At 52.3% G+C, this 16851-nt stretch overlaps 1 protein-coding gene across 5 annotated transcripts in view; it reads left to right on the forward strand.

The window, feature by feature from the left end:
• ZNF787 (zinc finger protein 787) overlaps positions 1–16851 on the forward strand; it is a 30187-nt gene that overhangs the window by 6051 nt on the left and 7285 nt on the right. For 2 of the 5 annotated variants that reach the window (XM_077130675.1, XM_077130678.1), the window contains exon 2: positions 12383–12470. In XM_077130675.1, coding sequence (XP_076986790.1) covers positions 12392–12470 — 79 coding nt within the window. In that variant the 5' untranslated portion in view covers positions 12383–12391. The other 3 variants (XM_077130677.1, XM_077130676.1, XM_077130674.1) reach the window with 3 other exon arrangements.

Genomic DNA, 16851 nt, shown 5'->3' on the forward strand with positions numbered 1-16851 from the left:
CTCATCACCTCAGAAGGAGACCCTGTACCCCTTGCTGTTGTCGCTCATTCCACCACCCCCTCAGCGATAAGCAACCGCAAATCTTTGTCTCGATAGATTTGCCCTTTCTGGGTTTTTCATGTAAGCGGGATCCTATAGTATTTGTCCTCTTGTGTCTGGCTTCTTTCCTTTAGCATAAAGTTTGCAGGGCTGGTGCACATGGTGGTGTGCAGGAAAACTCCACTCTTTTTATTTCTGAGGACAGGTCTGTGGTGTGACGCACAGGGTTTTATCTGCACGGTCTCGATAGATGGACGTGCATTGTCTCTGCTTCTTGGCTGTCACGACTGACGTGGCCGCGAGGACTGGTGCAGATCCCGTGTGTGCACCTGGGAGTGGGGTTGCTTTTGTCACATGGGAACCCCGTGTGCAGCCTTTCATTTTCCAAGGGGGTGCACCGCTTTACGTTTCCACCAGCGTGTGTCCCCACCTCCTCGCCAGCACTTGTTAGTGTCTGACTTTTGATGGCACTTGATGCCTACTGGGATGGTTCCATCACTGTGATTGGTTTGCATTTCCCTGATGACTAATGATGCTGAGTGTTGTTTCATGTGCTTTTGGCCTTTTTAATATCTGCTTTGGAGAAATGGCTATTCGGATCCTTTGCCCATTTTTTAATCGGGTTTTTTGAACTAAGTGACTTAAGAAGTCTGATTTAGTCCGTGGTGTGGGGAACCCAACGCCAGCGGCCAGAGTGGGAGCAGGAGTCTGGTGGGAGGGGACAAAGGTCCCAAGCCAGTGAGAGCTGAGTGAGGTGGGTGAGGAGGGACAGGGTGGTGTGGGAGAGGCGGTGTCCGGAGGGGAAGCTTCCACAAGGGAGAGGTGTGCGGGGGCGCATGTGCGCAGGGAAGTCACGGCGGTCAGGGCTGAGAGGTGGCCACTGGCTTTGGTGACCACTGTGTCAGAGATCAGTTTTCACTGAGTGACTGCACTGGAAGGGGGTGGGACTGGAGAATGACTGAGAGTGGGGCCAGGGGTTGGGTTGGGGGTGGAGGAGGGCCATGGGATAGGGGAGCATGGAGAGGGCGAGGGTGAGGCCCAGGGAGCTGCCTCGGAGAAGCGGGGTTCAGTTCCCTGGCATGGAGCTGCGGTGGGCTGAGGCTGCTGGGAGGGCAGGTGAGGCTGGCAGGAGAAGAAAGGGCGGGACAACCTGTGGGCAGGCAGCCAGGGCAGTGGGAGGCATCCTAATGACAGCAGCAATCACAATAATTTGTCTTGCACTTAATAGCCACCTGAGCGCCCTTAGATCTGCATGCTAATTGGACTGCTCCCGGGCCAGGCTTGGGGTGGGCCACGGGCAGGGTGCCCGCCTCTTGGGAAGCCCAGGAGACTGCAGGGGGGTGCAGACTGCCAGTGCTCAGCGTTGGAGGTAACTGAATTCCAGGCCAGGTGGCTCCTCGGACTGCTGAGGGCCTCTCGGGTTGTTCGGGCCTTTGCCCGGGTCAGGCGCTTCCTGCGGGCACCGCTGCTCCTGGGTGCCTCCCATGTCTGCCGAGCTCCCAGGGAGAGGCTCTGCAAGCGTCAGGCGAGCCCAGGGAGAGGGAGAGAAATAGGCGCCGTTCTGTGAGGGGACCTCTCACCTCATTCGTCCTTGCCCACCTCCACCCACCTCCGCAGCGGATTTACCATATCACCCCGTGGCAGAGCCCGGTTGGCGCCTTCCCAAACCTTGGTGTGCCTTGCAGCTCCACACGGCGGCTTTTTCTATGAAGGCCAGGGGTCATGTGGGCATTTATAGGATCATGCGCCAGGAACCGTAGCATGTTCTCAGCTCCAGGCGACAGGCGCAGGGCTCACTGCCCCTCCACCCAGTACTTGCGGCCTTTTCTCTGGGACTCCCTTTTGGGGCTGGCTGCCTGCTTTCCTGGCCCCGTTGGGCAGGGCTTTTGGCTCAGGCCGCCTTGCTGAAGGAGGGGCAGTCTCATCTGCCACCAGGCTGGCTGGGTGGGCTGTTGTGCAGGTGGAGAAATGAGACCCCTGAGGGTCAGCGGTGGTGGAGCAGGGGGCAGGGACCCAGGCTTGGCCGCTGGCCCAGGGCTCTCATGGGCTCCGCACCCTGGAAGAGAAGGGGGAGAAGGCCAGGGAGGGCGGCGCTGAGAGCACGCGCTTAGCCCTTCTCTCAGCAAGGCCGATCCCTCCTGACCCCAGGAAGCCAGGAGAAGTTAGGTGGGAAGTCCCGCTTTTATTTAGTTACATGTTAATTGTTTCAGTGGAAACACTTAGCAAACGAGTTTCAAAATAGAAAAGGTAGACTGGCCTGCCACGGTGGGGACCTGGAGACCTGGGTTCAGTTACGGAGCCTGCCAGTGCCGAAAAACAGAAAAGGTAGGAGAGCACCTCAGTGCTATTCCCAACCCTTGGTAGTGTACTTGGTTTCTTCTTTTTTCTTTTTTTTAAATATTTGGTGTTGTACTCAGAGGTCACATGAAATTAAAAGAGATTTTATTTTCAAAGTTTAAATATAATTCACATGCCATGAAATTCACCTTTTTTTTAAGGTGTACGTATTGGTTTTTAGTATATTCACAGAGTTGTGTGACCATCACCATTCTCTAATTCTAGAACATTTTCATCGTCCCAGAAAGAAACTCTGGACCCATTTGTAGTCACTCCCCATTCCCAGCCCCAGCCTCTGGCAACTGCTAATCTGCCTCTGTCTGCACGGATTTTCCTTTTCTGGACATTGCGCATGCAGCGTATCTCAGAGACACTGCAGGTTCCCTTCCAGACTGCTGCAATAAGGCGAGTATCTCAATAAAGTGCGTCAAAATTCAATATGAATTTTTTTTGTTTCCCAGTGCATATAAAAATCATACTTACACTAAACTGTAGTCTGTTAAGTTTTCAATAGCATTATGTTTAAAAAGAAAACAAAAAAACCAAGGAATATGTGTTAATTAAAATGTGTCATAGACACAAAGTGAGCAGTGCAGGTGGAGAAATGGTGCCCATAGATTTGCTCGATACAGGGTTGCCACAACCTTTAGTTTGCAAAGAGCGCAGTTATCCGTGACGTGCAGGATGCAATAAACTGGGGCATGTCTGTAGATGGAATCAGGCAGTGCATGTCCTTTTGTGACTGGCTTCTTTCCCTCGGCGTTTGGGTTGTTTCTCCTTTTTGGCTAAAGTGATAATGCTGCTGTGAGCACTGGGGTACAGGTTTACGAGTGGACGTACGCTTTCACTTCAGAGGGTAACAGCTGGGTCCCTAGGAACCGTCTTTTTGTTTCCCACAGTGCTGCCCTGTTTCTGTCCTCACCGAGTGCCTGTCCAATTTTGTATCCTTGTCCCCCTCTGAACACACAGTTGATACATAGTTAGGTCATCAAAGAAGTCACCTTCCCATTTTTTATTATAGAAATAATTACCAGTCATTGTAAAAAAAAAAAATTAGGATAATGAAGATGAAAAGGAATCTGTCTTCATAGTCTTGGCGGGAGACGTCCAGTGCCCAGCATCATGCGGAGCCCCTTTTGGTGGCAGTATGGCATTCTGTGGAGTGGTTTCCACGTCGGTTTCTAAGGCTTCCTCCCACCGTTGGGCCTACAGGTTCCTTCCAGTGTCTCTCTTGCCCTGAACCTTGTTGCGGTGAATATTTTTTTTTTGCAGGAACCACGAGCTGGAATTTGGATTTTCCTTCAGGTTAACTTCTGGAGAAGTTGAGCCACCTGGGTGGGGCAAAGGGCTTTGCTGACAGCTCTTCAGCTGCATCCCCAAATTGTTCACACTTAACCCCCAGACCTCCCCTCCTGACTCTTGGCACAGTACAGGGGTGTGGAGGGGGCTGGGGGTGGGCATGGGACGATGACCGTGTTTGTCTTCATTCCTTTGCACTCTCTTAGTTCTCCGTATTACTCATCCCTTCACTCTTGTGTTGACCTGTCCTTCCGGCAGCAGCATGGAGAGCACCTGTGTGTGCCAAGCATGGTCTGGGTGCAGGGGAGAAGAGAAGGATACAAGTACAGGAAAGAGGGGTAGGGGAGGGGGCAGGGTCTAGCTGAGAGTAGGGGAGGCGGGTGGGCCTGCTCACTGGGGTTGGAAGGCTGAGGCAGCCTCGGCTGCAACCTGGAGTCCAAAAGGAGGCAGAGTGGAGAGCCTGCTCTGCCCATGGCCAGGAGGAAGGACAGCACCCGGGGTGGAGGCAGGGGTGCCTCCCCCAGCGGACCTTGGCGGCCTCATCATCCCTGAGCCATGGGCAACCCACATGCATGCAGGAGTGCTGAGTGAGTCCCTCACTACTGTTGAGTTCAGAGCACACAGCTGTCCAAGGACCCTCGGGACTGCCCTTCCTGCTTCCATGAGCCTCAGTGTCCCTGTCCGTAAGGCGCATGTCTTAAGAACTGCCCGCCTCACAGGTGGACCATCTGCACTTCACACGGCTCCCTAGCCCCCTCCCCACGGCTGCGAGACCCTGCAGGATGTGCACCCGATGGCAGTCTCAGCGGCCTCCAGGCTGCCCCCCACAGGCCAGGCCCCTGCCCGCAGCTGCTGTCCCAGCTTCTCCTGGCTTCTCTTCATGGTCAGACCTCTGGCCCTGTGGTGCTGCCTCCCCAAGATCCATCCCAGCCTCTTCCACCCCCCACTGCAGTGAACCTACCACCTTCCTGCACTTATTCGTTGTCTCCTCCCCCATGAGGAAGGACCTCCCCAAGGGGCCAGGACTGAGGCTTCTTCACCATGGTCTCTGGGGCCGGGAATAGTGCCTGGCCCTGGCGGGACCCCTGTGCTGCAGGAGGTGGGGTGGCTGGGCCAGCTGGGGGCAGGGGTCTGCATCAGATGGCGAAGGGTGAGCACTGAGCCCCGACCCCTAAGTTGCTCTCATTGCCCGAGTCTGATCCCTTGTCTGCAGCATGGGATTGAGATATCCTGGGTGTCTTTCTCCTGAGGCTGTAGTAAAGATGACGTCGATCACGGGTGGGAAGCTGCTGCTCATAAGCCTGTGGACTGCGTCCTGTCACTAGCCAGGCCGGTTCCCTCACTCCCAGTTTACCCAGGGAGGAGCCGCCGCCCTGAGCTCTGAAGTGCCACGGAGCAAGGTCTGCTGTCGCAGCAGGTGTGGCTTCTGCTCTGGGAGGCCCCACACCCCTTTTCCAGGCTTGTCCTGGAGGCCATCCTATTCCCCCAAGCTGCGTTTCCAGGACAGAGGAGGCGAGAGTTGGGGTGGCATGGCGGAGTGCGCGCTCCTTGCTGGCCCTGTGCTGCCCTGCTCGTGAGGCCCTGGGGCCTTCAGCCTGGCTCCCCGCTGGCCTGGGTGCGAAGCTGAAGGGGACGAGCTGCCCCCCGTCTCCTGGGCCCAGCCCTTCCTCCGCTCCAGCTGCTGCTCGCAGACTCTGTGGCTTGTCCTGGGCTCCCGTTCCAGGAGTTGCCTCCTCTGGCTGGGGTCCAGCCATGGCCTCCGTGTCAGCTGCTTCCTGTTGCCTCCAGCCGTTCCCTGTCTGTCCTCCTGGTGTCCAGGTTGGTGTGCTCGTGTGCAGACTCCTTGGGGTGCAGCCCCAGCTCATAGGCGGTGTCCTGGCCCCATCCCCATGACAATTTGTTGCTTCTCCCTTGGTCCTCACTTTGATTTGGGGTGGGAGGCAGCACGGGGTCGGCAGTTGCCCCACCTGGGTCAGGGGCTGCCCTTGCCCTTCAGTGCTGTGGCCTGTGCCGTGGCTTCCCTGGCTATGTCCGACTCCTCGTCTCTGAGATGGGGAGGACACAGGGTCTCACGCCCTCTTCACGCAGGTGATACATTGGTCTGTCCACTCGTGGTCGGTGCTGGACACCCTTGAGTAAGTGGGCGTTAGCAGTCTTCTTGCTGTCTGAGAGTGCGTGAGGGTGGGGGTCCCTCCTGCTAGCGCTGTGCCTCCTATGCTGCGGCGCTCTGCAAACGCCAGCCGAGGGAGCCCTGGCGAGCCAGGGCTTGAGGTAGAGCTCTGGCAGCTGCTCCCAGCCTAGAGAAAGGACTTCCCTGGGCGGGCTGGCCTGGAATGGCGGGTGGTAGTACAGGGCGGTGTTTCTGGGCAGAGATGCTGCACCTTGAGGTCTAGACTCAAATCTCTACTCTGCCCCTTCCCCGTGCCCTGGTTTCCCTGTCTACCTAACAGGCCTACAGTGATTGCTACAGAGGGCAGTGAGGGCAGTGAGCTGCAGACACCAAGGCCTAGACACGCCTGGGGCCTGTGGGGCAGGGAGTTGGGTCCCCGCACCTCCTCAGCCACTGCATGTAGCAGACCCCACGTTAGTCTGCTGAGCCGATAAGCATGTTCCCTGGGCCTGGGACGGTAGCAGAGACCCCCGGGTGGAGGTGTCAGTGGTGCTTAGAGACTGGTGAACCCCTTGCCACTGGAGGCATTCAAGAGAATGGGTGAGGCATGCTACTCTGAGGAGGTGTGATGCTAAGGAGAGTAGACAACCTGCTGTTCCCAGGTGCCTTGTTCCCACCTGGACTGAGATTCTGAAGGTTGCCAGTTCTCCTCCAAGCCCCTGCATTCCTCGTGGGGTCACTGGCTTCAACTCAGGACCTGCCCTTCCTCTTGAGGATTCCAGTGCCCTGAGGTAGGAGCAGAGGCCGAGGTTATGGCAGGTTGTATTTGGAGATATAAAGCTAGCACTGCTGGATGCTGGGCTCTGCACTGTTGCTTCTCGCCGGGGGTCCCACTGCTGCGGCTGCCTGCCTGCCCTCCCAGGAGGTTCTTTCTTCCCAGCGAGTGACCCGAGGGCAGCAGGATGTAGCTTTGGTTGTTGGGTAAGCCTCAGGGCCCCACAGTCGGCAGCAGTTCTGTTCTGAGGAATGAAAATGCATGTTCTCAGATAACTTGTGCACTGATGGTCATAACAGCTTTATTAGTGGTAGCCAGAAAGTAGAAGCGGCCCACATGTCCATCCACGGGTGACTGGACAGAGAATGTGCAGCCCATTCACCCACTGGAGTACCGTTCAGCTGTAACCACAGACAAAGCTGCGGCGATGCACACCACAACTGTGGACGCATCTCAAAGTTGACGCACCTAGTGAAAGAGCCAGACACAAAAGGCCATGTGTTGTATGAGGTTAAAAGGGGCAAATCCAGGAAGGCAGAAGGTTGGTTAGTGTTGTTAGGGGCTGGGGGGTCGTGGGGAATGTGCAGTGGGGGCTGATTGGGGAGCGGTTCTTTTGGGGGTGATGGTTGCACAGCTCTGAAGTAATGCAAATACCAGTGAATTGTACACTCAAAACGGGTGAATTGTATTGCCATAAAGCTGTTACATTTAAAAAAGAGAAGAGTGGGCTCTGGGGTGTGTGTCCTAGTCCCCCACGCCAGGCGGAACCTTGGGCCTCGTCAGTTTCTATGCCGCAACCCCCCACCCCAGAGCTTTACTGAAACCTCAGTGGCTCGTGGAATCCCAGCGTGGGACACTGCAGCCGCAAAGGTCCTGCTAGGCCGCCAGTTCCTCCCGTCGTCCGGTCCTGGTGACCCAGATGGCGACTCGGTACCCCGGGCCGTGCTGTGGGCTGGACACAGGAGCCTGCCCCCACTGAGTTGTGCTCGACCCACTCATGTTTTTTTTTTTTTTTAATAATTAAAAAAAATTAACAAACAAAACATTAACATATCATTCCATTCTACATATACAATCAGTAATTCTTAATATCATCACATAGTTGCATATTCATCATTTCTTAGAACATTTGCATTAATTCAGAAAAAGAAATAAAAAGACAACAGAAAAAGAAATAAAACGATAACAGAGAAAATAAAAGATTATACATACCATACCCCTTACCCCTCGCTTTCATTTACCACTAGCATTTCAAACTGAATTTATTTTAACATTTGTTCCCCCTATTATTTATTTTTATTCCATATGTTCTACTCTTCTGTTGATATAGTAGCTAAAAGGAGCATCAGACACAAGGTTTACACATTCACAGAGTCTCATTGTGAAAGCTATATCATTGTTCAATCATCATCAAGAAACATGGCTACTGGAACACAGCTCTACATTTTCAGGCAGTTCCCTCCAGCCTCTCCATTACATCTTGAACAACAAGGTGATATCTACTTAATGCATAAGAATAACCTCCAGGATAACCACTTAGCTCTGCTTGGAATCTCTCAGACATTGACACTTAGTCTCATTTCACTCTTCCCCCTTTGGTCGAGAAGGTTCTCTCAATCCCTTGATGTTAATTCTCAGCTCATTCTAGGGTTTTTCTCACTCCCTTGATGCTGAGTCTCAGCTCATTCCAGGATTTCTGTCCCACGTTGCCAGGAAGGTCCATGCCCCTGGGAGTCATGTCCCACGCAGAGAGGGGGAGGGTGGTGAGATTGCTCGTCATGTTGGCTGGAGGGAGAGGCCACATCTTAGCAACAAAAGAGGCTCTCTTGGGGATGACTCTTAGGCCTAATTTTAAGTGGGCTTGACCTATCCTTTGTGGGGTTAAGTTTCATATGAACAAACCCCAAGACTGGGGGCTCAGCCTATAGCTTTGGTTGTCCACACTGCTTGTGAGAATATCAAGAATTCAACTTGGGGAAGTTGAATTTCTCCCCACTCACCATTCCCCGAAGGGAGCTTGCAAATACTTTTCCAGTCACTGATCAAATCACTCTGGGATTCATCGGGGCATCACTCTGGACAAACCAACAAAATCTCATGTCCTACCTGAGATTCCAAGTACTTATGACGTTCAATCAAACTATCTACATAAGCTATATTAGGAAATGCTCTAGTCAAAATTTAAATTTTGTAACAAATAAATATTTTTTGCTTTAGTCTCACACATAAGGTGACATTTTAAAGTATTAATTATTATCTATTTTCAGCACCCTGCAATAATGACATTCCTTTGTTCTTCCTCATGCAAAAACATTTTTAAGATTTGTACATTGTACATTTCACTATTATTATACACTCTAGGCATTCCTAGATTATACCATCTCGATCTTTACCATCTATCTTTCTTTCTGATTTCATTTATGTCCCCAGCCCTCCTCCCTCTATCATTCTCACATGCAGCTTCATTCAGTGTTTTAGCATAATTATATTACAGTTAGGTAGTATTGTGCTGTCCATTTCTGAGTTTTTATATTCAGTCCTGTTGCACTGTCTGTATCCCTTCAGCTCCAATTACCTAATATCTCACCCTATTTCTATCTCCTGATGGTCTCTGTTACCAAGGAAATATTCCAAGTTTATTCACTAATATCAGTTCATATCAGTGAGACCATACAGTATTTATCCTTTTGTTTCTGGCTAATCACACTCAGCATAATGTCCTTAAGGTCCATCCATGTTGTTACATACTTCATAACTTTATTCTGTCTTACAGCTGCATAATATTCCATCTTATGTAAATGTCACAGTTCAGTCAGCTGTCTGTTGATGGACATTTTGGCTGTTTCCATCTCTTGGTAATTGTTAATAATGCTGCTGTAAACATTGGTGTGTAAATGTCCATTTGTGTCCTTGGCCTCATGTCCTTTGAGTAGAGACAGCATATAGATGGGTCCTGTTTTTTAGCCCATTCTGCCAGTCTGTGTCTTTTGATTGCAGAGTTTAATCCATTAACATTCAGTGTTATTACTGCATGGGTAGTACTTTCTTCTACTATTTTGCCTTCTGGATTTTATATGTCATATCTAATTTTCCTTCTTTTTACCTTTACTCATAGTCTTCCTTTCTACACTCTTCTCCACACCTCTCTCTTCTGTCTTCGTATCTGTCTCTAGTGTTCCCTTTAGTATTTCTTGCAGAGCTGGTCTCTTGGTCACAAATTCTCTCAGTGATTTTTTGTCTGAAAATGTTTTAATTTCTCCCTCATTTTTGAAGGACAGTTTTGCTGGATATAGAATTCTTGGTTGGCAGTTTTTCTCTTTTAATAATTTAAATATATTATCCCACTGTCTTCTCGCCTCCATGGTTTCTGCTGAGAGATCTGCGCGTAATACTTATTTGGCTTCCCTTGTATGTGATGGATTGCTTTTCTCTTGCTGCTTTCAAGATCCTCTCTTTTTCTTTGACCTCTGACATTCTGATCATTAAATGTCTTGGAGTATGTCTATTTGGATCTATTCTCTTTGGGGTATGCTGCACTTCTTGGATCTGTAATTTCAAGTCTTTCCTAAGAGTTGGGAAATTTTCAGTGATAATTTCCTCCATTAGTTTTTCTCCTCCTTTTCCCTTCTCTTCTCCTTCTGGGACACCCACAACACGTATATTTGTGCGCTTCATATTCCCTGAGTCCCTGCTCCTGTTTTTCCATTTTTTTCCCTATAGTTTCTGTTTCTTGTCGGATTTCAGATGTTCCGTCCTCCAGTTTTGAAATCCTGTGTTCTGTCTTTTGAAATCTACCATTGTAGGTTTCCATTGTTTTTTTAATCTCTCCTACTGTGTCTTTCATTCCCATAAGTTCTGTGATTTGTTTTTTCAGACTTTCAGTTTCTTCTTTTTGTTCTTTCCTTGCCTTCTTTATATCCTTCCTCAATTTATTGATTTGGTTTTTGATGAGGTTTTCCATGTCTGTTCATATATTCTGAATTAATTGTTTCAGCTCCTGTATGTCATTTGAATTGTTGGTTTGTTCCTTTGACTGGGCCATATCTTCAATTTTCCTAGTGTGATTTGTTATTTTTTGCTGGGGTCTAGGCATTTAATCACCTTAATTAGTTTATTCTGGAGATTGCTTTCACTTCTTTTATCTAGGGTTTTCTTGCTGGATGAATTTGTTGTCTATCTGTTCTTTGACATTCAGTTCAGCTTTATCTGGACCTTTAGCTTAAGTTTTGTTTAACAGAGGAGAATTTTTCAGTTCTTGTTTTCTTGTTTCTTGCCCTGCTTGTATGGTGCCTTTTCCCCCCACACTTAGGAGGGTCTGCTTACATATTATAGACCCCAACCAGATTTTCCCAGACCAAACTGGCCTCCTATCAGGAGGAAAGAGTCGCCTGTGTCAGTTTTCCCTGAGGGTGAGACCCAGCAGGTTGAAAGACTTTCCTGTGAAGTCTCTGGACTCTGTTTTTCTTATCCTGCCCTGTGTGTGGTGCTTGTCTGACTGCAGGTCCCACCAGCATAAGGTGATGCGGTACCTTTAACTTTGGCAGACTCTCCCTGCTGGAGGCGTGGTGGAGACGGAGGAGAGGTTGTAGGCTGGTTTTAATGGCTTCAAATTACCAAGCCCTGGTGTCTGAATTCCTTGAGGGAGGGATTCCACCTGGGTGGGGCTTCACCCCTCCCCTGGGGAAGGCACAGGCTCCAGACAAGCCCCCAAAAGAGCTCACTTCTGCCTATGCCTGGGGCAGTTGCAGCCTGAAAAGTCCTGCCGCTGTATCCAGAGGCAGTCAAGCCTTTGTAGATACACAGCCACAAAAGCCTCTGTTTCCTTCTTTTTTTTCCCCCCTTTTTCTGTCAGTCCTTCCCCCTTGGTGCCAGGGCAAAAATGAGCAACCTCTGCTTTGATCAGGTTTACCTAAGCTGGGGGCCTATTTTTAGTAGTCAGAATTTGTTAATTAGTTCCACAATTGGCATTTGATTGTGCCCAGTCCCTGCTGCTGGTAAAGTCCTTTCCTTTCCCCTGTGGGGGAGGGGTGCTGGCCGCTGCAGCTTTGGAAACTCACAGTTTTGGGGGGTGCTCGCAGCCGGTCCAGCTGGTCCATACTGGAGTACGCTGTGTGTCTGGTCACTGATGTGGCTCCGGGAGCTGTTCTGTATTGTTTCTGGTTATTTAGTAGTTGTTCTGGAGGACGAACTAAAACGCGCACGTTGTTAAGCTGCCATCTTGACCCGGAAGTCTCGACCCACTCACGTTTTAAGGTTGAAACTGGAGTGTGAACTCCTTTAGACAAACCATGTGCTCGCCAAACACGCTGCTGCGCTTCCCAGGTTGTGTGGGAGTTTACAGTATCATACTGCACAAAGTTTAGTCTTAGAGTAGCGTCCCGCACTGCGTGTAGCTCGCCGCCCAGCCCTGGAGAGTGGCTGACAGCGAGAAGTGGGACTGGCCTAACCAGTAATGAACTTGGGTCCCTGCTCTGTGGTAAGAGCTTCACATGCCACATCTTGTGTGAATGTCACACACATCTGTGGTGACAGTACTGCCATGACCCTCCATTTTGCTGGTGAGGAAACTGAGGCATGGGGGTTGGGTTGCTTGCCCAAGGGGCACAGCTGCTAGGTGGTGAGGCTGGGGCTCGAGCCCGAGCATGGCTGTGGGCCGGCCCTGTCCACCTAGGGAGCAGGGCAGGACGGGATCAGGCCCTCGGCTTCGGCTCACTGCGAGGCATTGTCTGCCTATCGGGTCCTGGTGTGGCACTGCACTGCAGGTCTCCCAGTTTGGAGGGACACCCAGTGAACTGTCCTTCTGTCTCTTCCCCTTGTAATAGGCACCAGACATGGAGCTGCGGGAAGAGGCCTGGTCTCCAGGGCCGCTGGATTCCGAGGACCAGCAGATGGCCAGCCACGAGAACCCAGGTGAGGCGGCCTGGGCAGCCCCCTTCCCGCTGGACCACACTTCCTCTACTTCTGGAAGCCGTGCCTTCCCGTCCCTGCTGCGGCTGGGGGCGCAGCGTCCTCCAGAGGCCGTGGCGCTGATCTCCGGGCTCTGGCTTGGCCAGGCGCCTCTGCTGTCTGTGGGATGAGGGTGGGCCGTGGTCTCCAGCTTCCTGCCCAGGGCCGCCCCCATGACCCTTGCGTGTCTGACTGCGGAGAGGTGCCCCACGCCTTCCCTGTCCTGGCGCCCTGCAGGCTCCAAGCCCATTTTCCAGGCGGCCCTTAGCTCTCCCTGACAGGAAGCTAGACCCAGGCGGAAACCCCATGGGGCGGGTCCAGGGCAGTGACTAAGGAGGCGGCCTAGGTGTGTGGGGGTGGCGCACGGGGCTCCATACCCAGGTGAGCTGGAGGGAGCAAGGGGTACTGGCTGCTCAGGAATACGGGCCTCTGGATTTCTGTGTGAAATCGTTCACTTTTTAAATGCCGGCAAGACATTTTGCTTGCTTGTTTTTGCCTTTTTTTTTCTTTGGCTTGGGCAGGCTCCGGGAATCGAACCTGAGTCTCCAGCAAGGTAGATGAGAATTCTGCCACTGAGCCACGGTGGCCCTCCCTGTTTGCTTGTTCTTTAATAAAACATTCAGACCCAATAAAACCCATCAGAGGGCCGCGTGTGGCCTGGGGGTTGCTTGCAGAGAGAGCCTGTCGTGGTGGGTCCTTCCCCTGAGGGCTGTATTCCCTATGACACTTCCTTTTCCAGAGCCCTTGGCAGAAGGGCCATCTCCAGACCTGAGACATAAAGCGTTTTTGTGTTATTTCATAAAATAAAGACTTGTGAGACCATGCTGGAAAGGGCCAGGTGGCAAATCCTTTGGGTTGTTCAGGCCACATCACGTGGTGGGTGCAGACAACCCGGAAGTGGCCGTGTTCCAGTAAAACTGTCTGCACGCCGGGAAGCAGGCTGCAGCGTGCCAGCCTGTGCTGGAACACGGGGCCGTCTAAGAGGGGTGATAAGGTCTTGGACAGAAGTCAGGGATCGATTTTAAAAAGCTCCTTGGCCAGCTTTCCAGTTATTTCTCAGATGCCACAGGAGTGTGCACGCAACCTCCTTGCAGGCAGGGACTGGGTGGTCTCAGCTGTGCCCACAAGGAGACGGGCTAGGGGAGGCTGAGCCTGGCCAGGACGCCCAGGCAGTAGGTGCCTCCTGCCTTCTTCTGTCTCACGTCCTTGCCCTTTCAACCTTTTTAAGCGTTAATGTAAAAATCTTCCTCATCATGGAGCTTTGAATCCTGCATAAAAGTGGTATAAGGATCCTCTGTTTCTCACCATTTTGGTGCAGTAATTAGCAGCATTCTGTCAGTTCAATTTCGTTGGCTTTTGCCCACTGATTTTTTTCTTGGAGTATTTTAAAGGAAACTCAGACATCACATCATTGTGTCCATAAACTCTCCAGCAGATAAGGACTTCCTTTAAAAGAGCAAAATCACAAAATGATCTCATTTAATAGAGCAGACGTTTATTCCTTAATATCATCTAATACCCAGCCCATGTTAAAGTTTCCCCTGGTATCTCTAAAATGTAATCTTTGAGTAAGTTAATTTTTACTTTCACAAGTAGTTCATTAATTGTTCTCTTTAGAAAGCCCTTAAACAGCACAAGTATATCTCAGGTCCCCTTGGCCCAGCTCCTCTGCCCCCGCCCTGCCCCTTTCTCCCTCCCCCTCAGTTCCAGTCTCTCCCCCAGTTCCAGCCCCCTCACACCCACCCCCAAATCTGCTAGAGGTCTCCTCCCCAGTGGGCAGCTCCCCAAGCCTCCTGGGAGCCTCTTCCCAGCCATGGAGTCCTGCGGAGTTGGCATGTGTGACGTCACTTTGCCCAGTTAATAGAGGGCATCGTGAGGTCCAGCTGAGAGCTGCTGTCCCGTCCTGGCTGTCGGGCTGGGGCAGGTTGGAGTCTTGCTCTTGCCCGGACATGGTGCTGCCTGCTTGGTGACAGCGGCAGATGCTCGCCCTGCGCCCATGCTCCCTCTGGGCTAGACGTCCAGGGTGGGGCACCACAGGTGCTTGCAGCAGCTGCCTGTGCAGACGGCACCTGGAGGCCTTGGGGCAGCCCGCGGAGTTGGTGGACAGACTCCCCTCTGGGCAGAAGAAATGCTGGCAGCATTCTTGTTGCAGCCAAGTGGTCTCTAGGAAGACGGTCAGTCAGGAGCATGACCCCAGCCCGCCTCCGGTGTGAGCTGCATCCGCTGTGACTGTCTGCCCAGTGGGCACCTCTGAACGCTCGATCCTGGACTGCTCTTCTCCCTGGAGCACGCCCATCGAGCTCTGATTGTGTTGGGTGCCCCTGGAGGAAGTTCCAGTTTGGACTGTTTAACCAGAGAATCTGATCTCACCGGGGGAAGTCGCCGCAGGCCGTGAGCTGTGCAGATGTGGAGTGAGCGCAGGCCCCGTGGTGAGTTTGAGGGCCTGGCAGGTCCCCAGGCCCTCAGCAGGCAGGGTCGGGAGGTGGGCCTTCGTCCAGGAGCTGGGGATGCCTTCAAGAGCAGTGGTGCCCCCAGTGGCTGTCACAGAGCGTCCACATTTCCGGCCTGGAGGGGAGTTCCAGGTTAACTCAGCCAGTCCCTGGGTCTGACGTCTGGCTCTGGGACATCTCTCTGCTGCATTCCAGCCGCTCTCATGCCTCAGCCTCAGCACCACATGCCCGCAGAAACCACTCACTGTCAGGAAGGACACGCGGGCACAGGCAGGAGCTGCTCCCTGACATCTCTCCTTCTCTTGAGGAAGAGTGTGGTTTCCTGAAGCCCCTGGCTTGGGTCTTGCCAGCCAGATGGAGGCAGATGTGGAAAGCGGCCCTGGGACTGAGCATCTCCATGACTGGGGATGCACCTGTGGGTGCACCCCGCCTGCGCAGGGCGGTGCCTTGGGAAGCTTCCTGCAGCTGTCGTGTGGAGGAGGGGCAGGTGCCACAGGCCTGTCCCAGTCCCCCTCCTTACCTGTCCCAGGATGGAGGCTGGCTGAGGCCCCGTGCCTCCTGCCCCAAAGACCTGAGTTAGGTGGCAGGGCCCCAGGTGCTCAGGAGGAGGTGGGCTGGGTTGGGTGCTGGCAGGCCGGGCTCCAGCAGATTTTGTCTGATCTAAAGATCCCACACCCACCTCCCCCCGGACAGACACACACACACTCAAGCACACGTGCATTTCCCAACGTGAGCCTCCCTGTCTCATTGCCCTTGGTGACCAGAAGGCACATTGTTGGAAGAGCCTCAGCGATGCCTGGAGGGCGTGCTCTGGAGCAGGGTGGCCTCCTCGGGACTGAGTTCCGTCCCTCCGCATAGGTCTGTGCTGTGTTGCCCTCCGTGTCCTTCACGCATTGTGGCCGGAAGTCCTTCTTGTTGCTAAAAAGCAGTGCATGCTGACCGTACCTCTTCTCCTGCCTTCCATTTCGTTTTGAAAAGTGCTGGTCACCATCCCCTAAATTGGTTTGACTCTCTGATGGGCACGGCCCGGGCCCTGGGCTTCAGGCTGCCTGGCATACTGTGGTTTTGCAAGTCCTTGCTCAGTGGATATTAGACTTAAAAACAACTAAGCAATCACTTACTTTCAGATTAGAAGGACTTACCTGAGTTTTTTGTGAAGACTTTGAAGTTTTAAATTTTTCTGTATTTGAATCTGTCTGGGAAGTGGGTTCACATTCTTTAAGTTAATAGTGTTATTAATAAGAGCCAGACTTCACAGGCACTGCCTGTGTGCCTGGAAATCACCCATGGCCACCTGTGAGGTGGGGATCCTGCTGAACCCCATTTTCACAGGGTCATGGGGCAGAGGGCTGCCAAGCCACTTGCCCAGAGAGATGCAGCCGGGAGGCAGTGGAGGGACCAGCTTGGCAGGGTGGGCTTACACGTGGCCACTGTGCCACCCTGCCTCACCGGTGGGCTGGTGATCTGAGGGAGGCGAGACCCGTGTCCTAGGGCTGCAGCAGCGCTTCCACTTGCCCCTTCCTGGTCCTTTTCTTCCCACGGCCCCCGCCTGGAGGAATCTGCAGGGGCCTCAGCTACAGTATATCCAGACAGAGAAGCAGTCCCGCTGGGAGGGTGAGTAGATAGAAGGATACATATATAAAAGTATAAATTTAAGTTAAAGTACATAAAAACATTAAAAAGCAATTTGGCCTTGAAATATGGCTTCCCACAGAAAGAAACCAGGGCTTTATGTGAATAGGGATGGCTGTAAAAATGGTGCAGGAAGTGCAGGAGGCGAACTGGGGCATCTTGTTAAATCCCAGCAGGGAAGTGAGCAGATCATGGGAGCCGGTGCAGAGTCCACTGCAACAGGAGTAGATTGAAACCTCAGATCGGGTTCAGAAGGGAAACAC

This window comes from Tamandua tetradactyla, chromosome 16 (assembly GCF_023851605.1).
Source record: "Tamandua tetradactyla isolate mTamTet1 chromosome 16, mTamTet1.pri, whole genome shotgun sequence".
In the NCBI taxonomy this organism is placed as follows: domain Eukaryota; kingdom Metazoa; phylum Chordata; class Mammalia; order Pilosa; family Myrmecophagidae; genus Tamandua; species Tamandua tetradactyla.